Below are 24519 nucleotides of genomic sequence, written 5' to 3'. Positions count from 1 at the left end.
GCCCAGCAGGGCTCAGGTGACCCAGCACATTGCCATTGCGTGGCTCCGCTTTGATGTCCCTGCTGATCCCAGGGCAATTTATTGAGCTGCTCTTTGTTGGTCTGCTCCACTCCTATGAGACAGTTAAAATCTGCCTTGAGTCTCAGTGAAAAAGGTGGACTATGAAAAATAAATAAATAAAATGAAAAATAAATTTGTCTAATACCACTTGTTGAATTTAAGGTTACAAGATTCATTGCAGCTACCCAGAAAGTGAGAACAACATTTATTGCAGTAGAATATATATATATTTATGTCTCATTTTTAATCACGTGTCTCATTTTTATGTCAGGTCCAGCGAAGTCTCCTGAGCATGCTGGGACCGAGTGACGACTTTCAGAGGGTTCATGCGTTTGGATTTGAGTGCAAAGCCTCGGAGTGGGTGGTGCCGAGTGCCTACGCTAGGTCCTGAAACGTCTCCAGCAGCAGCTGGGTAGGAGGGTGCTGACCTCGGGACCTGGTATCTACAGGTGGGTGATCCACACAGGCAGGCACAGCCCTCCCCTTTCACTTCCCAGAATTTGTCTCCATAGTCAAACCTGGAAGGGAAGATGCACCGCCTTTCAGGATCCATCCAGTCCAGGAGCAAACTATAAGCAACTCTGGTGGGCCATCCTGTTTACCACTCCTACCCCATTATCTAGCAGTATCTTGCCTCCAGGACCTTAGGTTCTGTTTAGCCATTAGAACGTGTCTTTTAAAAGCCCTAGTAGCCAGCCTCCATGATCACCTCTTGAGACAAACTTCCAGGCCTTCTTGGGTGTTGTATGCAAGCCTAGAGCTTCTGCTTGTCCGTTTCAGCCAGTGACCTGTTCAAAACTGTCTCCAGCCTTTTGCCATTCATAACTGAATAAACCTTCATTGTGTGCAGCCACTTTTCTGTCTGCCAGGATGCACATTCATCTGCTTTTCTGGAGCGGGGGCGGGGGGGGGAGTTCAGCAACCTCTTGCTTCTATCTGTGCTTTCCCAATATCTGAGGCCAGAAGGGCTCTCATGCCAGGTTTTCAAAGTCTGGATTAAAGGATTTTAGCCTGCCAAAGGGTAAATCCATAACAACCATGAAAGGCAATTGACTGCTTAGCTAAATGGTGGAAACTGGGACTGGGATTTACAGTGCAATCCTAAACAGAGTTACCCCAGTCAAATTAATTAAAATCAATGGGCTTATACTGGAGTAACTTGGCTTAGGATTGCACTGTTTGTTTCCATTCCCGGCTCAACTGAGTACTCTAACCCTGTCCTTCCCTTTCTGGGATGCAAATTAGGACCCAATTACCCCACCCCCATAGGTAAGCATCTGTAACCTTAAGACTAAGAGCCAAACTACAAGTGACGACTTACACAGGTTGGACACTTGTCAGCTTCCTTCAAGTTTTGATGGGAAATGTAGGCGCCCTGGTTTTACAGCTTGGCTCTCCATTACAGCTGCAAGACCAGGATGCCTACATTTCCCATCAAAACTTGAGGGAAGCCGACTAGTGTCCAACCTGTGTAAGACGTCACTTGTAGTTTGGCTCTAAGAGTACATTTACTCTTCCATAGCGGCAGTGCTTACCCAAGTTCTTCTCCTGCACGGATGGGCCGGGTGCTGAAGAACGCAATGCCAGGGACCTCCTGGCCCACAGCTACCTGCACGCCCACCAGGTTGGGCTGGCACGAGTGGTTCAGGAAGCGGCCAACATTACCGTAGAAGCGCCCATCAAGGCAACACTCCTGGCCAGTCTGCAAGGGGCACAGTGCCGGGGGTGGAGCTGAACCTGAGCTCCTCAGCCCCACATGGAGAAGCTTCAGTTCAGCACCAGGCTGTGCAGGGGGAGGCTTTCCCTCCTGACGCTGGAACCCCACCCCACCCCCCACCTGAGACTGCATTCTTACTTGCATATCCACCACAAAATAGTAAGTGTCTTCCTGTCTCTGGCCAGCCTCTGTGCTGGAGATCACCTCCCCAAAGTACCTGGCAGAGAGGGGAGGGGCTGAGTGGGCATCTAGGCTTCAATTTCTTTGCACAGCCCACAGAAGAGGAGGCAGGAGCTAGACACAGGCCTCCCGCTGCCCCAAGACTCACTGGCACACAAAGGCTCCACGGGGCACATCTTCCATGGTGCGCACCCCCCAGCCCTTGGCTGGCATCCGACACAGCTGGAGCTGAACCCTACAAAATGAGGAAGCAGACTTGGTGGACATGGGGCTCCAGACACCCCAGAGGAAGACTGACTGGGTGCCCCCCCCTTCCAGCACCTGCACTGGGGAGCAGGCAAGTCAGAGTGGGCCAGCAGGAACTGGGAATTCAGGATCCCTCCTGGCCAAGGAGTATGCAGAGGCAGAACCTCCCACTGTACGGCAAGGTGCATCACAGTTCAACTTGGTAAGCAGGGGTGTGTGACTGATAGAATGGGCCTACTATCAGAACACCCTTGAGAAACACTATGCACAAGAGTCCATGGGCCAAGGGGAAACTGGTATCAAACATCTATTTAAGCTCTGAAGAGGAGTCAAGGTGGTGGTGGATGTTGGCTCAGCACACCTGCAAGACAGGAAGCCCAGCAAGGGAGAGCCCAAGGCCTCGCCTCACCTTACAGCAGGGTGACTGGCCAGAGCCCAGCAGCACTTTGCGTGGGCTAGACTGAAGGCCAAGCTAGAAGTGACAAGTTACACTTGAATGACAAGTGAACAGACTCACATGTATTCCTCCCTGTTCACTTGCGCTCCACTTGCACTCCACTCAATCATGTAGTGAACAGGGAGGAATGCATGTGAGTCTGTTGTCATTCAAGTATAACTCGTCACTTCTAGCTTGGCCCAGAGACAACAAAATGAAAGGACATTGTTTCTTTTGGGGGGAAAGCAGTGGGTTGTTTTGGATTAAAGATGAGAGGGCAGCAGTCCTCAAATGCCTGGGATTCCTCAGGATTACTTCAGCTCCCCCTGAAAATTCCTGGCAGGAGCTACTTGGGAGAAGCTTGCCTCACCTGACGCCCCTCTGCACAACCCGGTTTGGGCAGAAGCGGGCACATGAGCAGAGCGTGTTGCATTCGAAGATGAGGCCCGTCTCAGTGGAGTTGTTGGCATCTGGCACGAGTCGGCCATCCTATGACACAAGAGCAGGGTGTCCAATCTAGTACCCATGGATGCAGCATAAGACCATGCCCAACCTGTCGCTCTTACCATTGTGTACCAGGAGCGCTTGCTACGCAAGATACAAGGACAGCAAGCCATGGAGCAGCCTTCGGAGCATTTGCAGTGCTGAAAGCAAACACAGCAGACAGTCAAGCCTAGCCAAGCAGGGCTCAAGTGTCTGCCAGGCCACTGACAGCTTCACTCCTAGAAGGGAACAAGCCTCCAGCCAGATGCTGCTTGCCCCTTGTGAAGATGTCCACCACTTTCCCATTCATCTTGAAAGGCAGCCACATCTTTTTGCATTCTGAGGCCTTTTCTGGAAACATGAGCATCCTCTATACACCCAGAGAGATGCACTTGTCAGCTTTGCTCAGCCTGACCCACAGCTGACCCAGGACAGACATTTGATTGACAGCTGATCCCAGTGCTAGCCTTGACTGATTTTTGATTAAAAAATCTGCAAGGTGGACAAGAATAAAAACAGTAGAGAAAACAAACTAAAGCTACAACTGTCAAAGTAGCAAAAGCCACCAGGCACCAGACTCAGCAGCATGCAAAGATCAGCTGTTCAGCATTCCATACTATGCAAAATGTCTAATGGCAAAGGAGCATTTTACACTCTTCCTGCACAGGCAAGATGGTACAGGCCACTGCTCCAGTGCCAGCACATCCTGACCCCCACCCCCACCCCTAAATTAAGTAGGTTCTCTGCAGGCCCAGAGAAGCTGGTCATGGTGCAACATCCAGCCCTTCATTCCAGATCTTCAGAGAAGGCCTTCCTCCCAAAATGGAGAGGTGTGTGTGGGAGGGAGATCCCCTCCTTATCCTTTGCCTTAGCAGAGAAAGGGTAGATGTCTCCAAACCAGGGCCAGCCCACAGCTATTGGGTACCCAAGGCCAGGGCACCCAGGCAACCCGCCCACCACAGGCAACACTTGCAATTTGACAAGGCAACACTCCCTCTGCTTGCCCCACCACCACCATGGGGAGCAGGAAGACAGTATCCTCCGGCCTCTCCCCCACACAATGGGGAGGTGGTAACAATGGCAATGAATGAAAGCGGGAAGAGGTTTTAAAAGGCTGAAAGGAAGGCAATCTCTGTGTGTTTTTAGAGCACCAGCCATGATTCCTTGCTTGCTGACACTGAAGAGCTCTGAGGCTTTGTACCCCTCTCACAGGGGACACTGTGGGGGACTCCCCACTAGTTCCCTTGGTGGCTGGACTGTGCGTAGTTGGCGGTGCCTGTTGCTTCTGGCTTAGTCCGTGGGGAAGGCAAGGGCAGCATCAGTGTCTGGATGGAGGCAGCTGCTGTTTCAGTAACTTGCAAAGGGGATTCCTTGCCACCCCACCACATTGTGGCAAGAAGCCACTTGCTCTTGAGCAAGGTAATGAGGGAAGGTGAGGGGAAGAAGGAAGAAGATTAGCCACCTACCCCCCAAGGAAGAGAGGGAGGGAAGGAAGAGCATGCTCCCAGCAGCTGCCTACTGGGGTTTGGAGCACTTCCCAGGGCTACCACTTTCTGCAGCAGACCTGGATGCCAAGGGGGAGGGTGCGGGGGGACAGGGCTTGAAGATGCCTTTCCACCCTGGCACCCTAGATGATCGTCGTGGTGCAGTCAGTGGATGGGCCATCCCTGCTCTGACCTGAATTCTCCCCAAGGCTGCTGGTGAGACAGCCACAGAATCCGACATGATGTTTTGAGTGACGTAGAGAAAATTGCTCGGGCATGGCTCATCATCTACACCGTTGAAGCAGGGAATGGGCACTTGCTCAAAGCCCCGGGAAATGTCTCTGGCAAAGAAAGAGGGAGAGCAGTCACTGCTGTGCAGTGCCCCATCAGGGCCCCCTGATCAGCCTGGGCTACTCCATCCATGCCAGGCCACGAATGGATGGAAGGGTGCTCACCTGCTGAGGACTCTCTCTGCAGGGCTCTGGGGAAGGGAGGAGATGGCCTGCAGAGCACTCCAGGATGGGGAGCTCACCCGTGCACACTGCAGGGGTGTCCGGCCTGCTTTGTTCTTCAGGCAGACTTCAGCACCATGGGCAAGCAGCAGGCTGCAAGACAGATGCAGATCAGATCTGGTGGGCTGGGGATCCCAAATACCCTGGGCTGTGAAAGAGAAATTGCTCGATCACAGGTGGAGCTAGACACAAGTCCAAGGCAGTTGTACAAAGAATGGAGCCAGGGGAACCGACGGGGCTCTCTGGTGTCCTTTAAACCCTAAGCAGGGCTTTTTTTCTGGGGAAAGAGGTGGGGGAACTCTCACTCGGGGCAACTCCTGGGAGGAGGTGGTGAATCTCTCAATATATGTGCTCGTGCACAGCATGCGTGCGCGCTCCTGGAACTACACGATGATGTCACTTCTGGGAAGTGACATCATCACGCAGGCCGTGGCTGCCCCGGGAGTGCTCCTGTGCTCCATGGGGAGGGGGGGGGTCCAATTCGGCACAGAATGGGCAGCTCTGCTGCGGGTGAGCACTCCCCTGCCCGGCAGTGGCCAGATCTGGACCATTTGGGGCCCAAAACAGCCCAGATTAGCCTGGAACAGGCTGCTGCTGCATGAGAGAACACTCCCCTGCTCGGCAACAGCCTGAACCTGGCCGTTTAGGGCCTGATCTAGGCCGTTTGGGGCCCAAATTGGGCCCAAAAGGGCCTGAAATGGCCCACTTGGCCCGGAATGGGCTGCTGCCACATGGGAGACCACTACTCCGCCGGGCAGCAGCCCAATCCTGGCTGTTTTGGGCCCGATCCTGACCACTTCGGGTCTCATCCTGCCAGGTGTGGGAGAGTCCCAGTAGGTCCTGAAACAACAAACAGGGCTCGTTCCTGACCGTTTGGGGCCCTAAATGAGCCCCAAATGGCCAAAATGGTGCCGAAATGGCCTGGATCAGGGCAAAAACAGCCTAGAATGGGTCGCTGCCAGGGGGGAACCTTCCCCTGCCTGGCACCAACCCGATCCAGGCTGCTTTGGGCCTGATATGGGCCCAAACTGGCCCCAAAAGGCCAAAACAGGCCATTTTAAAAATACCCAGCAGTCACATGGGTATTTTAAAGAAGTGCAGGAACATTCCGGCTCAAAAAAAGCCCTAACTCTAAGTAACCCCAGCCTTGCCTTGTCCCTTGTTTTCATAACATAAAGGCCTCTCCCAGGAATGCCCAAGCTAGCCAAGACCTTTGAAAAGAGTTAACCTGCTTCTCCCCCTCAAACCTCCTAGCTGACAAATGTAATGGTAGTTGTCCACTGCTTGTAGTGGTTAGTGTCAGACTAGGATCAGAGAGACCTAGGTCCGATTCCTTGCACCGCCATAGAAGCTCACTGGGACCAGTCACACCCTCTCAGCCTAACCTACCTTGCAGGGTTATTGTGAGGATAAACTGGAGGGGAGGAGAATTATGTTAGCTGCTTTGGTTCCCCATTGAGTAGAAAAGGTGGGGTATAAATAAATAAATAAATGTGGGCAGCCTCCTCCGAGAGGTGATGTTGGCTACCTCTATGGTCAACTCTCACTCTACTTAGCTGCTTTGTCATAGGAGAACTTGTTCCCCACTTTGCTGTCCTCCCCACAATGACTGCTGTCTCTGCTCATCCCACAAACTGTGTGGCATCAGAGGTCTGGATAACATATACGGCTCAACATGAATCACAGGACCTCAGACATACGTTGGAGTTTCCATTGGCATTCTCGGATAAGAGCAGCCGGTTTCCTGGATGCTCCATGGAGCTCATTCATCAGTTATCTAATCAAAGCCACCATAGTTCCCTGCTCCCTTGCCCACACGACAACAACCAAATCCCCCCCCCTCAATTCCCTTGTTTTAAGGACAGGCAACGTAGTTCTTTTGAATCCACGCTCCCTCGCCCCATTACCTCTTCCTGGTTCCAGGCAAATCTATCTGCCCCACTGCCAGCTGGTCTCTCATAACTACATCCAGTTAGGCACTAGTTCATTCCAACTACATTTTATTGGGATCACATACAAACCGTTGCATCACAACATAGTCTTATTTGCTTTTCTGGCTCTGAATTTTTCTAGCTCTGAATCTCTAGTAGGCAATAAAATGTATTTGTTCATTGACAAGTCTATCTTCCAATCCTTCCTTTTGGAATGGGATTTTTTTTCAAAACTGGGACACCAGCTGTTTTCAGTTAAAACAACAGGAGGCCGCCAATGCCAGGGGTTCTGCACCCGGCACCTGCAGCTGGCCTGGCAAGGCTGTCAATGTTGCACTTACATAATACATTTGTAGCGTCTCTCTTGGGCTGCCACGTGCAAAGGTGTGTCTCCTTGGTCATTCAGTGCGTTCAGGTCTGAGCCAGCCTCCAGCAACATCCTAGCAATGGGGGCACAGCCCACAGAGGCTGCCCAGTGCAGGCAAAGGTTCCCTTCCTAATGGACAAGAAAGAGGGAGTGGGTGGGAAGAGCTGGCAGGGCTGCCAAGAGGGCTACCACACACTGCCTAGGACTCCTCAACTGCTCAGCAGTACTCCAGGAAGGTTAAGCCAGGCCTGTCTGTTATGGGGGATTGTGTGGGAGTTGAGATGCTCTCCATGAAGGAGCTGTTCTCTTTCCACTGAGGCAGAAAACTGTTGTGATGACACCCCAGATAAGAAGGGGAGTGAGGCTGGGAAAATGGAACTGTCTAAGAAAAAATGCTCCCTGCCACCAGAATTATCAAAACCTTGGTGGACGCTTTTTGGGAGACAAACCACGTGCAGCTAAGGGCCCGGTACTCCCGGACCACAATGCTGTGCATTCCCACTGAGAGCCCCTGGCCGTATTGTGATGTAATCCACTCTGAGCTTGTTCTGCAGGGAGAGCGGAATATAAATATAGTAAATAAATAAATTTGTCAAAGCCCCCTGCTCAGTGAAGCTAGCCACAGAAGCCTCCTTGCTCTGGAGCAAAGAAGAGCCCGGTTTCTTGAGGCTGGAGCATCTTCCCAGTCCAGGGCACTTTTAAGCTTCATACCTAATTCCCTCCCCCGCCCCCCAATTTCACATTAGGACCTTCCCCCCAATCATAGCCAAGTGATCAGCTGCTGACTGGGTCAAATGAGTGGTAGGAGCCTGTCGTCACCACCCCAACTCTTGCAGTCCCATCACCTTGGGGCCACAAGTGCTTGGCTCAGGCCTCCCCAGTAGATGTGACACCAGTCCCCACCCACTGGCACTGATTGGCTGGGAGTGAGCCAAAGCCCTGTGGTGAATCAGCTCCCTCCACCTGGTGCTGCCCAAAGCAACGTGCTTGGAAGCCTTGGCTTAAGAACTGGGATGGCCTCTGAGCTCTACCATTACAGGCAATTTGGAGGGAAAACTGCCAGCAACCCCCACACCTTGTCTCGGACAGCTGGGTCTGCCCCATGGGCCAGCAGCAGCTCCACCAAGCTCTCCTGCCTGTATTCGGTGGCCCAGAAAAGAGGGCTCCTGCCTCCGGAATCCTGGAAGGCAAAGAGAAAAGCCATGCCATCCGCCACCTGAGTGCACCAGCCAGGAGCCCTTGGAAAGGCCTAGAGGGAGAAACTGTTTCAGTTGTCCTGCCACTCCTCCTGGGCACTCAAGAAAAATCTGTGCCAAGGGTGTGCCAGAAGGGACCACAGAGGGTATGGGAAGGAGCTGGCTTTGGAGGAAACCATTAAAACATTGCATGCAAGCCCACCCACCCACCCACCCCACCCTCAGGGCCTGCCTTGGCACCAAACCTGGCTGTTGATGGCCTCCGTCCCCAGAGAGAGAATACGGCAGGCTGTGTCATAGTGGCCCTTCCTGGCCATGACATGCAGGGAGGTGGCGTCATCCTGCAGGCAAGAAGTCCAAATGAGTCCTTCCTAGCCCCCCTTGCCCTTGTCTTCCCAGAATCTCAGCTTTACAGAACCCGTTCCTGGAGATCTCAATCCTGAGCCAGTTTAGGCCAGGAGCAGGTGCTGCTGCTTAGAAAGGGCACCAGGGTGGAAGAGAAGTGAGGGCAAGAGTCTGTTCAAAGGGGGCCATTTGCCCAACCCACTCCCTGACTCCCCTAGGCCAAAAGTGTTCCTGTTCCTTACCTGCCTTTCAAGAGGGGCTCTTTTGCTTTCTGTTTGGAAATGATCAACACAACATGCTGTTCAGTTGATGAGGCTGTGGGAAAGGGTGACCCGCCCCTGAGACCTGCCCCTCAAGGGAGCTGCTGGAATCTGGGCCAAGAGAAGGAATCCATGGTGGGAGCAGAGCGCCTGCTCTGTAATGCAGAAAGTCCCTAGCTCAGTCTCAGCATTTCCTCTTAAAATAGTGAAGGGGGAAAATGCTTTCCTTCTCCAAAGACCCACTGCCAGCCAGAGCCAGGCTGAATTGGAGGGCTCCATGGAAATCTTTGTAGATTCATAGGGCAGAAATGTGTCAAGTGAAAACACGGCCCAAATGGGGCAAGTGTCTCTCTGCCAGCCCCCACCCTCAGCTATGCCTCCCCTCTGGCCCCCTTACCACTCAGTCCCATGCTGCTGCCACCACTGTGTGCCAGCTGCTGTTGAGGAATTCAAACAATGCATGGAGCTCAGGCACAGCGAACACTCCATGGAACTGGCCCAGGTTCTGGGTCTGGGGGAGGAGCTCAGTGGGAGAGGGGGGGGGGCTTTTGTCCACCTGAGAAATTCCAAACCTGCTTCCCATTCCATCAGGGAAGGGCAGGAAGGAGTCAGCACTTGCCTGCAGAAACCAGTCCAGGGACCCCCTCCCCAGCTCCTCAGGTGTCTGCCAGAGAGAGCTTTTCTGAGTTACAATGGCGTCATCCTCAGCCCCTAAGGACATAGGCCCAGAAAACACACAAGCCTACTGGGACTCTTTTTGCAAGGCATTTTGCAGATAAAATCACATCCCTCACAGGGTGTTCTTGGAATGTAGCCTGGTACTAGCTGTATGGATGCCCTTCAGCAGTGGAGCCAGATCAAGTGGGCCAGCTGCGTGCACAGGAGTAGCCCACTGGGTCATGGCTCAACCTTTGCCCTTCATGCCTGACAGTGCTGAACTAGGTTGGGTTAGGCAGGTAATAAGAGCTTCCCTGCAGGAAGGCCAATTTCTGACAGCTTGGAAAGAGGCAGTCAGGAGACCTCTCCTAAAAGAGACATCCCTGGCACGGACCTTGCTTGGGGAACACCCTCCCCCCAACCCTTGAGGCTTGCCTGGTGCCTCCCTGACTCCTTTAGGAGGCAAGCCAAACCTTTCCCCCAGTTGCTTTGCCTCAGGTCTGTCTGATGAAGATCATATTGTAGGCTGTTTGTACACCCTGGCTGGGTTCTCTGTTGGTTGTTCTTCATGTGTTTGCTGCTTTCTGATTTTATTTTAGGAGAATCAGTATGGTGTCATGGACTAGGATCTGGGAGACCCACATACAAATCCCCGTGCTGCCATGGAAGCTTGCTGGCTGACCTTGGGCCAGTCACATATTCAGCCTAACCTACCTACCTCACAGGGTTCTTGTGAGGATAAAATGGAGAGGAGAATTATGTAAGCAACTTTGGGTCCCCATTGGGGGGGGAAAGTGGGGTATAAATGAAATAAATGTAAGAAATTACAACTGACCTCCAAAAGACAGAGAACAGTTACTCTGGAGTAAATAGCTGCTTTGGAAGATGGAACTATGACATTAGCCCTGCCCTGCCATGGAAACTCACTGGTTCACCTTGGGCCAGTCATACACACACAGCCTAACTTACCTCACAGGGTTGTTGTGAGGATAAAGTGGAAGAGAATAATGCAAGCTGCTTTGAGTCCCCACTGGGAAGAATGGGGGAGGGTATAAACGAAGTACATAAACACATATTGTATGGTTTTACTCTGTGAAATGCCTTGACTAGGAAGACACAACACACACATTTTCTCAACAAACAAATGCTCTTGGGGGCAGGCTGGCCCCTTCCCACTTCTGGATGAAAGAGGCAGCTGGGGGCCAATCCCAGGCTTGCTGAATGCCAGGAGAATAGAGAAACACATGTGCACACAGCAGCTATTTGAACAGCAAGGTTTATTCCATTATCATCCAAGTACCTTTCAAAAGATAATTGTACAAGTCAGCATGTGAAAAATGTTCAGGAGTCACCAGCTGTCAGCCCAACTGCTGGTCACTGATACTTTGTTTAGAAAATGTACATATTTACAACTGAACCCTTCTGGGGAAAAAAGGGAAAATGAAAAACCCGTGACTGCTGGAGAATACACATTAAAAATCCTTCCGATGTAGAACACAAGCAGATCCCCTGGAGCAAACTAGCTGTGGGGCTCTTCCTGCCCCAGAGGAGGACAACTGAGTTCAAGGCACTCGGTGACGTCAGTGGGGGACGGACATCCTGCACAGCCCTGGCACCTCTGTATGATGCACGCCGACGGAGGCAGGGAGTGTTAGGCAGCACTACAGAGACACCAGCCATGATCAGAACTAATCAGGGAACATTGAGACAGAGCAGGTGTGGGACAGACCGAGAGAGATGGCCTTGGCAAGTTAGGGACCGGCTTCATGTCCCACAAGGTTCAGTGAGGGGCAGGGGGTTGAGGCCCAAAGGGATGTGTGCACAGACACAGAATCAGCTGGGGGTGGTGGTGCAGGACATCCTGCCTAGAATCTTTCAGCTGCCTCCCATCACTGAAGCAAGCACCAACCGGATACGAAGTCAGCAGGCTACACCCAGACTCCTTCATGCAGCAGGCAATCCAATCTGCACAGCCCTTCCTCATCACTCTTAAGCTGAACTAGTCATCAAGCCTGCAACACCAGGGAAGGCTCTGAACCAAGGCATGAGAGCAAGTCTGGTGCTGTCACTGAAGCACCAGTGACTGGGTTGCATGGAAGGACCACTCTAAATGAAGCACCATCTCCTGGGGCAAATAACGTGCAAAGCCTCAGAGGGAGACAACTTCCTTTCAGCTCCCACTGACAGGTGCCTGCCTGCCTGCCTGCCTGCCCACCCACCTGCCCCTCAGTCGCCCCTCCAAGGAAGCAGGCTGGTTCAGGCCACCTTTGGTGTCTCTTGGCACAAGAGCACCGGTCATTTCCAAAAGCTTCCTTTTATTACACAGTATCAAAAATACGCAGCTTTAGTAAACAATTGTGTTACACTCCTTAATGCAACGGTAGAAAGATGCTACATGACAATGAGCGGGGCTGTGGAAGTCCCACAGGCAACGAGTGAGGGGAGACCACTGACACAGGCAGCCTCAGGGGCCGAATGCTGGCAAGGAGTCGGCAGTGCCTTGACCTGCTCTGCGTTCCCTCTTGAGCTAGTCGATCTTCTCCACTTTCCCAATGATCTTCTCTTCAAAGATGGGCAAGATGGCCTCTTCCTCACGCACCTCTTCAAAGACCACTCCGCAGTCAAACTCATCGCTCACTTTCTTAAAGTAATACCTACATGAAAGGGATGGTAAGCCACAGGGAAATCAAGGGCCTTCTTCATGGGCCCCTGAAGACCTAAGCATCTCCCCAGAGGCCATGTCAAGCTGTCCCTCAAAGAACAGCACAGAGTGGGAGTAGACAGAGCTGGGGCATTCCAGGCTCACGAGCCTTCCAATGCTTCTGAAAACCACAAGAGGCCCTGATTGACGGGCTCAACCTCAATCATAAACCTGTCCAATGATGAGAAGGTTTCTGGCCACAGAACATCAGGCTTCCTCACAAGACACATCTGCTCCTCCCACAAACCCAACACCGTCTTGCTCTGCCGCCCCACAAGGAGTGTGGGGCACAGGCCCCTCCTGGCCCCTTGTCTTACCGGTAATTCCCTTTCTTGGTGAGCAACTCCTTGAACTGCCCCAGGGTTACCACTCGCCCCTTGACTAGGGTGCGGTAAGGGATGGGCTCTCCACAGAAGTAATAGGCTACCACGATGTTCTCCGAGGGCTGAGAGGAGCTGCCGCCTGGCCTCTTCTGCGGCTTCATTCTAGGAGGCAAGCACAGAACAACAGGGCCCTCAGGAGGCATCAGGCTACAGAAGTGCCAGTTGGCCTTCCACGGGCAAGGAAGGGAATTCACTCCCTAACAGACCAAGAGACACCCCCACCACCCCACCCTCTGCAGCCACACAAACATCACTGAAGGAAGAAAACGCTCCCTGCACCTAGGAGCTCAAAGCCAGTGGGGGAATTACCAGGTCAAGAGCAAAAACATGCCCACTGAAGCGAGACTTGGTCCTACACAGCTCAGTGTGGGACAAAGGTTACCTCATACCACAGAAGGGGCTTTCAGGGTTGGAGCTGAGGAGGAGTAGCTATTAGGATCTCAGATGGGGTGGGGGAATCCTGGGGGAGAGAAGCAGCCCCAGGTTCTTCTCTGCAATACCAAACAAGTAAAGCTTTCAAGATGGAGAACCATATGTAAGGGGGGCTCTTCAGTGCCCCACTGCAGACTACATCTCCAGTTTCTTAATGATGCAGTCCTCTTCTCAAAGGGCGTTCTTCTGACAACCCTGAATCACTGGCACTGTGGACCCCACTTCAGAGACTCATGCAGGGGGCAACAGACCAGGGACTGTGGTCCTTCAGGCTTCCTGAACCTGAGGGTGGTGGTGTCCCTGAAGCTGTTTTAGCCTCCAACTCGAGATCCACAAAAGCCTCCACCCATCTCAGCAAGCAATGGCTTGGCAAAAGCCAGTTCAGCAACTGGAAGAAGGGATCTTCACGTATCACAAACAAACTTGGCCCTAGAAGGGAAGGCATCCGCTTCTGTTCTCTGAAGGAATACTCAAGTCACGACACATCCTTGAGGTGAGGGCACCAGCCTAGCACAGGATCATTATTAGCATTTACCAACTCTCAGAAAGGAGCCCCCTTCAAAGAGGCATGCTAATAGCACCAGAGAACTCAGCTCAGCATCTGGCCAAGACCTGTCTCCTGCAACTGCCAAGCATTCTCTTGAAGAAATGGGCAAGCAGGGCAGAAGGTGTTCTGGAAAGAAGCTGACCAGCATGAGGCCACTCCAGCTGACCTGCCCTATGCACCACCCTGGAGCTCTTGACTGAGCTGCGCTGTGAGCCCGCCCATTCACTCCCACCCTAGCCACTCTCAGAGCTGGACAGGGTCACCTGCCTCATTCTGGCACCCTAGAAATTACTCCAAGCAGGTTTAGTGGGCTTTAGGTCAGCCAAGGCTATCTGCTAAAACCCATCATCCTGCACAGACAACCAGCAGAGCTTTCCCCAAAGACCCCCAGGCTCCACTATGCATTCTACTTTTTAGTCCCATAGCCATTAAACTTCTTGCACAACACTAGAAGTTACCAACATCAGAAGAATCATGGGCAGAGGAAGGCAGGAGGACAGGTCAACCTCCAAAACCAGAAATAAACATGGTCTGGCTGTAGAGGGGTGCTGGGGGTAGCCCAAGGCTCTCCTAACTGCTGCGAGCTGCCCAGTTCCCACATCACACCTCCACTAGCTGCCATGGGGATAAATAATACCAGAAGCAAGTGGAAACATCTCAGCAGTGGCTTGCTCCTGGGCTAGTACAGAAGAGAAATCCCAGGCTACAAGCTGGTGAATGTGGTGGCTAGCAAGCTCCTTCCCTGTTGCCAAGCACATTACCTTCTCTAACACTGCAGGAACATGGGTGCTGCCCAAAGTCCAAGCCAGCCCCAACAAGGAGATTTGGAATGCCCCCAACAAGAGAGGGATGGGTTTCTAGTGGCTACAAGGGAGAGAGAAGACACAAAGAGCAGTGGCACATACTCGGACTCGGAGAGATCCAGGTCGGAGACGGCGGGTACCACATTCCGCACTGGCATACAAGCTGGCCTGACAGAAGAGCGACCACGCTGGATAACCTCTTGAACATACCTGAAGAACAATCTTAGACATTAGACATGCTGGGCTCCTCACCAGTTCTACTACTGCATGTGGCCAGGCAAGAGATCTTGAGTGCACAGGGCATCCCACCGGTGCTACTGTGACCCCAGCTTCCGAAAAGGCCTGGCTTCAAACTTTTCTCCTCTCCCCCAGCAAAAAAGCCATGCTCAGAGAGACAAGGAATCCCCACTTTCCCCTCCTTGCTGAGTATAGCTGGTGCCTTCAGCTTTTCTCCTCTGCGACCATTTAGACATTTTGAAAACAGCTCCGAGCACAACAGCAGATTTGGGCTACCCATCAACCACATGAGAAAGCCAAAGGGGTGCCTTTGCTCACACTCAATGACTAAGGAAGAAGCGCATCCCCTCTCAAGATTTTGGAAAACCATAGCAGAAAGCAGAACATGGTGAGATGCCTGCCCTATCCTCAACAGACTGGGAAAGGGTGGGCTGATGAAGCAAGAAGATCAGTGCAGGCCCTGATAAGGGAGCAGAGTCTGCCCAAGACTCCTGAAGTACCTACCACTCTGCCCAACAAAATGAGAGCAACTCTCTTGCTGGACTTCCTAGGCCTTCCCTAGGAAGACGCCAGGGGCTCTCCTCTGCCCAGATGCTGCACACAAAACAAAACATAGAGCATTGGTCTCCCCAGCAATTCCACATGAGCCTGTGGAATATGTGCATGCATGCGCTCGTGCATACAGCTAACAGACCATTGACTCTACTGAGGCCAGTCTGGTCTCCTCTGCCAGAGAGAAGCTCTCCAGGTTCCCTGGCAGAGCCCCTGCACATTCCCTCTACCTCCTCATCTTTTCAACTGGAGATGTGGGGATTGAACTGGGGATCTTCTGCATGCTCAGCAGGCGTGTTGCCCCTGAGCCACAGTCCTGCCCTGTGTAGGAGGGAGGATCCATGAATGATGTCTGAAGACCCTCCCCTGTCTGTTATAGCCCCCCAAAGCCCCAGCCAGTTGTTTTGCTGCTTTTAGATGGCCTCAGCCCAAGCCCCTCAAGCTGCCATGGGCTGCACTCTACTCCAAAACCAACTAAGCATCTCAGAGAAATGCGAATGATTGACTGCAGCGGTCCTCATTTCCACCTGCCTGATTTATCAGGTCTTAAAAGATTTTTCTTAGGAGGGGGAAAATCAAAGTGCCAGAAGCCTCAACATACAGCTGACACACAGAACGCAGAGAGCTGACAAAATGAGTCAAGGGATGCTCTGCCCCCCACCTCCCAGCAGATAAATTTGGCTCCCTGCTACTTCCTCTGTGGGTCCCCAATTCTCTGCACATGCAGCAAGGCACCTGTCCTCCCCTGCAGCCCCAAGAGCACAAGCACTTGACAGCCTCTGAGAAACTCGCTGTGTTTTCCTCTCAAGCAGAGCTCTGTGGGAAATCCAGACCCTTCAGATCTGCAGTGCTCTTGGCTCTGCTCTTCCTTCTTGACTGACCACCACAAGTGGCAGATAGTGCCTGCTCTGCCCTGAGCCCAGGATATGCAACATGCCCAGATACAAAAAGACACATCCTAAAGGTAGGCTGATTTCACCACCAGGCTATTTGGGGGCCCAGCAATAAAGCATGCCACTCCAGAACTGGCCCAAACACATGAATGGGACAGGGGTTCCAGTAAGCACCTCTGTTCCCCTGAGCAGAAATAGCTTCTGAGCCCCAGGAGAGAGCCTTAAGAGAGAGTGGCATGTGTCAAGGGGGGCTGCTCCTGCACTCCTCACGATTCCACAGTCCAGCCCTGCCATCCCCACCACACAGTGCTCTGCCAAGACAATTGAGGATGGCTTTACCGCTGCTTTGTGGTCGCCTTTCCAGCCCGCTTCTCTTCCTCTTCTAGCCGCCGGCGGGCTTCCTCTAGCTGGGTCAGTGGGTTGGGAGCTGGGTTGGGAGGCATAGTCGGGTCCTGGATGAAAGGGTGTGACGGTTGCACAACATTCCGGAGCTGCGTGCTGACCCAGGGGTGCACAGCCATGGGGCGCTCGACAGAGACAGGGCGAGGCACCTCGTGTGCCAGCTGCTTCTTGGCACCTGAAGACCTGGAAAGGAAACCAGAAGAACATTTCAAACTCCAGGGACAAAAAAGCTTACCTCCCCATGCAGGGTCCAGAAGCACTGCATGACAACTGAAGCAGAAGATTCGGATCTCAGTTGCTGAACAGGGAAAATAGAATCCTGCCCTGGGGAGCTTACACAGTTCAACTGCCCAAGCCCACCAGTTAAGATCCACCTTGCAAGCCCAGTTTTCAGTGCCTCTGCCTTCAGAGACGAGTGTGGCAACCAAAGACAGGTCTTTTCAGTAGTAGCCCCTCACGGAATGCCCTTTCCCTTGATGGGCACCTGATGCCCATGTTGTTCTTTTAGGCACTAGATCAAGTCACTTTTGTTCATCTGGGCTTTTAATTAAGGGGTCTTTTAACCCCACTTGAGTGTCCTTTTATTTTCAAACTGTTATTTTAAGTTGCTTATCAGTCTGTTTTTATACTGTGGTTGGTTTTAACTGTTGGATTTTAATGTTTTGCTTTTATTTTGTAGGTTATTTCAAGTAGGTTCTGTGGAGAGGAGGCAAATTTCCTGAATAAATAAATAAACAAGTAAAATTGTAGACTGCAGACAAAGGGAGAAATAAAAGGGCTGAGCTTGACAGGGGAGAGGGCAGAGAAGATGGATCAAGCAGCAGGTCAGAGCAAGGAAAGAGAAACCTCAGAGTCTGCAGCACATAGCACTCTCTGCAAGAGAGCAGTCTACTCCCCAGGAGACCACTGTGAACCAGAAAGGCATACCTTGCAGCTTGAAAACTTCCCATCCTGCAAGGTAATGGTCCCAGCTGTTGACTTCTATGTCTTTCCCCTCTATGGCTTAGTTACTGGATCCCCACTGCCCCAGTTCCCTCCTTACCCATGCGTTGTCTTCTTGTGTCTGCTAATCTCCTTCTCGCCTTCTATGATCCATTGCATGATCTTCTGGTTTTTCTCCACATCCTCCGGAGAGCCTGGCATGTCATAGCTGGCACCCTCACTCTTCCCCACATCCATTTTCTTGGTGTTTCTTTTTGAGAGCAGACTAACTTTCCCACTAGAATAATAATAATAATAATAACATTCGATTTATATACCGCCCTTCAGGACAACTTAATGCCCACTCAGAGCGGTTTACAAAGTATGCTATTATTACCCCACAACAATCACCCTGTGAGGTGGATGGGGCTGAGAGAGCTCCAGAGAACAGTGACTTGCCCAAGGTCACCCAGCTGGCTTCAAGTGGAGGAGTGGGGAATCAAACACGGCTCTCCAGATTAGAATCCCGTGCTCTTAACCAGTACACCAAACTGGCTCTCAGCAGCAGGCAAAGAAATTAGCTACAGAGGAGAGGTACCTTTGAGACCCCTGCCTGCTCAGGATGCTCCAGGTGTAAGCTGTGCCTGAGACCTCATGGGGAAAGCTTGCTTCCTCCTGGGCTCACCAGGGCATAATCAGACAAGGTTTTGATTTTGCAGCAACCCAAGCCCTGATGAGCATGTGGCACACACACTCAACTGCTTAACCGCCTGTGGCTGCTGTACTGTTTTCCTATGACACAAAGAACGGTCCTGCTGGCCCAGACAAACAGTGGCCAACCAGATGCTCTCAGGAATCCACAAGGAATGAAGGCAGCAGCATTTCACTGTTGCCCATAGCAGCTGAATGGCACACTGCCTCTGAACATGAAGGTTCACTTTAGTCATCAAGACCAAGAGCCAGCAATCTTCTGTGTATGATTAGTTCTCTTTGAAGGCTATCAACACATTACAAACTTACACATTCTGTAACTCCATCCACTTGCCTGTGCTGCCAATCCATTTTATTGGGTGATCTCAAATCCGGGGGGTTCAACAGACACAAAATAATTATCTCCATTAATTTCCACCCCCCATGCCTCACTCTATAACCCTCTATCAGCCCCCCTCTCCCCATAGTCTTTTTTATTGAACTAAAGAGCCTCAAATGCTGTTGCCATCCCTCAGAGGTAAGGTGCTCATACCCCCCCCCCTTTTCTGCACCTTTTCTGCTACTCTTTTCAAGATAGGGCAGCCAGTTCACAATATTCCAAATATGGAAGCAGTACAACTACTGTACACAAAGGATGCAGGCTTGTTTCCCACCTCTTTCCTAATGCTCCCCAGCATGGAAAACCCCTTTTCAACAGTGTGTATATCAATACAGATTCACTTGACGCTGAATTTCACTGGCCATGTTGTTGCTCCCTCAACCCTTTCAGAAATCCTCCTAGAGCTCTTCACAATCCTCTTTCTCAGTCTCAAATAATTTAGTCTCATATGCATGTTCAGTCACTTTACTCTCATCACAACTTCAGTTCCTTTATGAACGTTAAATGACACTGGTCCCAGCACCAACACCCAGAAGACCCTGCTGGCTACTTCCTTTTATTGCAAGAACTATCTATTTACTCCAATTGACTGCTATTTGTTCTTTTAATCAATTATCAGACTATGAAAGTGTTCATCCTTTTATCCAATAACCACTATGTTTACCTGAGAGCCTTTGGTAGGGAACTTTGTCAAAACGTTTAGAAATACAAATCGGTAATGGCTACTGGACTATTTGTTCACTTGCTCTAAGGCCTGCAAAGGCTGGTGTGGCAGGGCTTCCCTTTGCAAAGGCTACGCTGGTTCTTTCACAAAAAAAAAAGCATGATCTTCTTCTGTATGGTTATCTTTCATTTGAAACAAATGTTAGGCTTACTGGTCAGCAGCCTCCCTGCTCCCCCAACCTTGGTTTCCTTTTGAAAATCTGGTGTTTCTAGAAGGTTGGAAAATAGCATGTGTAAGGAAACTGCTAATCTTGTAATAAAAAAAAAATGTGTTTGAGCTCTTTAAGAACTATAGGATGCATGACAATATTTTACTTATCAGCCCTATAAATTCATCCTGTAACCTTTATTTGATTCAGTTCTTCCAGTGCTCTTTCCCAAAACAAAGCAAATCAGAACAAAAATTGGGGCGCTGGCATCTGTTCAAGTTCTTCTGCAGTGAAGACTAGCACAATGCGGGCTGCTCCCCAAAAGTGTTCAGAAACTTCAATTGGTGCAGAATGCTGCAGCCAGGATGCTGACTGGAGTGGACCGTAGCCATCATATCTCCCAAGTCTTGGCCTATCTACATTGGCACTCAATTTGTTTCCGGGGACAATACAAGGTGCTAAAGCCCTATATGGCATGGGACCAGCATTCTTGAAGGACAGCCAACAAACCAATTGACCGCTGTGACCATCTTCTGATGTCCTGCCTTGGGTGCTCTTGCCTTATAAGATTAGTTAGGTAGCAACCCGGGGGAGGGCCTTCTCAGTAGTGGCCCCAAAATTCTGAAAATCTCTCCTCATGATCTGCCTGCTCCCTTCTGTTGCCATCTTCCACCAGAGAGTGAAAATGTTTTTGTTTCATTTGGCATTCCCTCAGTGATCCCTCCTTCCAGCCCTATGTTTTAATTTGTTGTTTTTATGTTTTTAAACATATATCTCAACTTGGTTTTAATCGTTGTAACGAAGTATTTTTGTTTGGTTTTAATGGCTTTTCAAGATGTGTTTTTATTATATGTATTTTTAATCTGTTAGCTGCTTTGGTAGTCCTGATGAGAGTAGAAAGGTGGGGTATGTTTTGTAAATAATAATAATAATAATAATAATAATAATAATGTTTTCCTTTAGCATTGCTTTTAATCATTTAATCATCTAATGTTCCATCTACCTACTTTGTTTGCTGCTTCAGATGTACTTAAAGAACATGTCACTGTCTGTTTTAATGGTTTTAACAATATGCTGCTCTGATTCTTTTTTCACTTGTTTTATTGTTAACTTACATTTGTTTTGCCAGAGTCTTTATTTTTCCTCGTTTTTCCACTGGACTTGTACTTTTTAAAGGAACGTCTTGCTATTTACACTACATTGCTAGTATTCTACATGCCTAGTATTTCCATAGGCAGCAACTCTGTGGAGAAGTTTTACATTCTTAAACTTGGACTGCTCCACTGACTCCCATACATGGATGCCACAAAACCCAAGTCTAACATACCAGGACACAGAAGCTCCTCCGCTCTCCAGCTGGCCCTCAATCTAATGCCTCTTCCTTTTGCTGGTGTCATCAGTGACAGAAACTACCTGGGTCCCCAAGCCAAGGGGCCCTCAACACAGATGTGCAACATAAATGCAGAGGGGCCAAACTGCAGCCCAGTGGGCCTCTTCTTGCCCTCCCACATCATCTACTCAACAATGAATCTTTTGCTCACCTGTGGGCCAAGGAATCCATGGGAGCAGGGGCCATGTTGACGCTTTCCCCGTAGGCCCGTGCTTTCGTTGCATAGCTGTGAGCATCCACATTCCAGGCAAAGCTGCCCTGCACACGCTGGCTGGCTTCCACCTCCAGCTGCTCTTTGGGCTTGAGGGTGCCGTGGTGGTGGACAACATGGTGGTAAACGTGCTTGTGGTGGTGGAGGTTAGCAGCATCTAGCTTCAGCCCTGATTTGGCCACATGCTTGCTGTGTCCCAGTGGAATTGTTCCCGCCATGCCGTGCAGCAGTTTTCCAGCAAGCCCGCTGTCGGGGGAACGGGGCTTGGGGGAGTGACGGCCAGGCCCTGGTGACTGACAGCCAGGTGTTTTCATGACTCGCTGAACATGCTCATCAAGAATGCTCTCTGGGTTCTCTTCGTGAGCATCCCTCAACTGCATCTCAGCATAACGAGGGGCAAAGTGGGGCAAGAGCTGAGTGGAGGGCAGCTTGTGGCTCATGAGGGAGAGGCCCGAGGAGATGTTTGCATCTTCACCTTCTTCCTCCTGTCACATAACAGATGTATCAGATACACAGCCAGCACAAAACCAGTAGCCCTGATAGGCTGGCCTGCCACCTTGTGCCTTCTGCCAAGTCTATCCCATCCTATCACCCTTCTATCGATCCTTCCTCCACAGTGCTTAGTGGATGTGGTTTTCCCCTCCTCCAGTTTCCTTAAAGTAAATGGCTCCTGAGTTTCTTACAAAATGCCCATAACCGGAGGGAGCTTAAGGGAGATAATGGCTGCAACCACATGCTGTCTTCCCACCTTCCTCAGAGGAAGCATCTACATGTTTCTTCTCCAACCTTTGCAGGTCAGGGCACCTTACAGAGTAATAGCCAACAGACAGTTGACTCCCTGGTCCAAGGAATTTCCAAGCTCAACTATAACACAGGGAAACCATAGCGGGAGGGAGAATGGGGGCAAAAACTTTATCCGGCCCACTCAGGGTCAGTAGGGGAATTATGACTGAGGACTTCAGCTAAAGATAGGACGTGAGAAAGACCAGAGCAAGGAGGTCTCATAGATTCATCCGGGAATGGATGTCCAGGCAAAGAGGACAGTCACTGAAGGGGGCTGAGGATTGCTGGATAGATCACAGCTGCACCAAGACACTCCCTCATTTAGAACCCAGTCACTGTCCTTGGAGTCAGAAGCCAGCTTCGCCCTTGCGCACTGCGCACTAAGATGATAGGTTTATGTGAAATGGACCAGCCCGAGAAGTGTCCTCCATCTACGCTGAGCCTGCATTTCCCTCACCAGAAAGCACATCCCAGCTCCTCTTTAGAATGTTTTCTGATTTCTTTCCACCACCTCAACTGCCAGCAATTCACTCTAAGTCCCCAACTGGCCCAGAGGAGCTTACAGTTCAAATGACATCTGCCTCCTTTCTCAACCTGCCTGCCTGGCGATTGCTGGCCACATGACAGAAGAGTCCTTGGATGGAGGTGAGGGTGGGGGAGAAGATTCTTTCTGGTTTGTGGGTCCCTTTCATAGCTCAGCCCTCATACTCATCCAGTGCAGAGCACGTGAACGGCAAGAAAGCATACAGAAGACAAGCTCTGCCTTGAAAACACACACTATGCTGCAGAGGCCTGCACGTCAGAGTTCCCCAGGGCCTGCAAGATAAGAGTTCTTCTTCCTGGCCTGGGGGGGAAGGTAATTTAAACCCCCCCCCCCGTGAAAAACTGTATGCATGCAAAATATTATAAGTCTTCCTGATGCTGCTGCCGCTGCACAATACAAAATGTTTTAAATGTTTTAAAATGTTTTTAAATGTTGTTAGCTGCCCTGAGCCCACTTGTAGAGGGCAGGATATAAATATGAAATTATAATAATGCTAATAGTAGTAATAGTAATAATAATCGTAATAGTAATAATAATAAGGACACACTAGGCTACTTCTGTCCTGGCAAGAGCAGATGAAAGAGGAGGCAACCCCCACTCACCGCTCTGACACGCTTCAGGCGCTCCTCCAGTTTTGCCTCTGCTTCCCGGTCCCTTAGGACTTCTTCCAGGCGATTTATCAGTTCTGCAGCAAACTTCTGGGGTTCAACATGGATATCCTTTGGCATTCGGTAGGTACGCTGAGGAAAAAAACACAGGATTAGTAAAGCCATTTTTTTCTGTTTTCAGGTTTAAAACATATGTGGGTCCAGTAGAACACATCAGGGAATGTGCTCTCTGCCTACAACGTCCCTGTTATGGAGGAGGAATTCTGGCAGGGCAGCAAGCGGGCAAGTCCCTGGGGAAAGCGAAGAGCCACTGGGCCCCTTCTGGACCTCCTGGGAAGAGCTGTGCTGGTTTTCCTATTGCTTCGAGGACACTCTCTTAATAATGTTTATACAGAGCAGCAGTTAATTTAATTTAATTTATTACATTTATATTCCGCCCTCCCCACATCAGCTTTCTATGAAAGCTACTCTTCTCAAGGTTTAAAGTTTAAAGACCTTTTACGAGTTTGTAACACTAAATTTCCTAACTCCACAAATACAGGACAGGAACATCAAAGTGAAAGACACAGAGCTGCAGGAATCCAGGGCTAAGATCTGCATGAAGCTCAACAGCTGTTCCATGAAAAAATCTCTTGCCTATTCAAACAGCAAGAAGCAGCCAGCCAAAACACCCTCCGTGCAATGCCAGATTCCCTGCTTGCCTCATACCACCACAGGAAAGATTTACATTCAGTATAAATCCTTAATATCAGGGTAGGGAAATGACTGGAGGGAAACGCACTGTCAGAATGATTCCACCCCCTCAACCCCTAGTTATAGTTACAACCTTGAAATCATGCGAACAGCCAGGGAAGCCTCGCTTCAGGGCTGTTAGAATGGCTGCAGTACTCAAAGAGTGTGTGTGTGTGCAGGAGGGGTTGTGCACCATCAAGTCACAGGCGACTTATGGTGACCCTGTAAGGTTTTCATGACAGGAGACATTCAGATGTGGTTTGGCATTGCTTTCCTCTGAGTAGCAACCCTGGCTTTCCTTGTTGTTCTCCCATCCAAACAGTGACCAGCGCCAACGCTGCTTAGCTTCTGAGATCTGACAAGATCAGGCTACCTGAATCATCCAGATCAGGTCACAGCTCAAAGCTTAGTTACCGGGAAACATCTGCATTCCAACAAGAGGGAACACTCCGAAAATCTATTTCAGAGTTTACCTTTACATGAGGGGGGAGGAGAATGCTATAGAGGACAAGCAGGTAGTTTTGCAATATTTTTAGACTATTTT

The 24519-nt window shown here is 50.6% G+C and overlaps 2 protein-coding genes across 4 annotated transcripts in view; both read right to left on the bottom strand.

The window, feature by feature from the left end:
• Window positions 1–322: 322 nt before the first annotated feature.
• Window positions 323–8929, bottom strand: LOC129339080 (histone-lysine N-methyltransferase EHMT1-like). The gene is made up of 11 exons (XM_054993685.1): window positions 8858–8929; window positions 8492–8596; window positions 7391–7545; window positions 5062–5211; window positions 4800–4947; window positions 3206–3283; window positions 3010–3128; window positions 2106–2192; window positions 1916–1994; window positions 1596–1762; window positions 323–578 (listed from the first exon to the last, which is right to left on the bottom strand). Exons 1-11 carry the CDS (start codon window positions 8927–8929, stop codon window positions 323–325), a joined length of 1416 nt encoding a protein of 471 aa, XP_054849660.1.
• Window positions 8930–11134: 2205 nt separating this feature from the next.
• AXIN1 (axin 1) overlaps window positions 11135–24519 on the bottom strand; it is a 28890-nt gene continuing 15505 nt past the window's right edge. For 2 of the 3 annotated variants that reach the window (XM_054993307.1, XM_054993308.1), the window contains exons 5-11: window positions 23238–23375; window positions 21249–21793; window positions 17867–18043; window positions 16762–17007; window positions 14843–14950; window positions 12893–13060; window positions 11135–12528 (exon numbers count right to left, since the gene is read on the bottom strand). In XM_054993307.1, coding sequence (XP_054849282.1) covers window positions 12402–12528; window positions 12893–13060; window positions 14843–14950; window positions 16762–17007; window positions 17867–18043; window positions 21249–21793; window positions 23238–23375 — 1509 coding nt within the window. In that variant the 3' untranslated portion in view covers window positions 11135–12401. The remainder of the gene's footprint in view (window positions 12529–12892; window positions 13061–14842; window positions 14951–16761; window positions 17008–17866; window positions 18044–21248; window positions 21794–23237; window positions 23376–24519) is intronic. The other variant, XM_054993309.1, reaches the window with a different exon arrangement.

Source organism: Eublepharis macularius, chromosome 12 (assembly GCF_028583425.1).
Source record: "Eublepharis macularius isolate TG4126 chromosome 12, MPM_Emac_v1.0, whole genome shotgun sequence".
NCBI lineage: Eukaryota > Metazoa > Chordata > Lepidosauria > Squamata > Eublepharidae > Eublepharis > Eublepharis macularius.
This window is presented reverse-complemented; position numbering and strand designations above follow the sequence as displayed.

What these genes read in the sequence shown, in the direction of transcription:
- LOC129339080 (XM_054993685.1), bottom strand. Translation starts at nt 8,929, where the DNA reads ATGGCCAGGAAGGGCCACTATGACACAGCCTGCCGTATTCTCTCTCTG. An exon ending in AGCGCTCCTGGTACACAATG is followed by an intron (nt 3,129 to 3,205) that starts GTAAGAGCGACA and finishes CTTGTGTCATAG; the next exon opens with GATGGCCGACTCGTGCCAGA. An exon ending in GTTGTGCAGAGGGGCGTCAG is followed by an intron (nt 2,193 to 3,009) that starts GTGAGGCAAGCT and finishes CTCATTTTGTAG; the next exon opens with GGTTCAGCTCCAGCTGTGTC.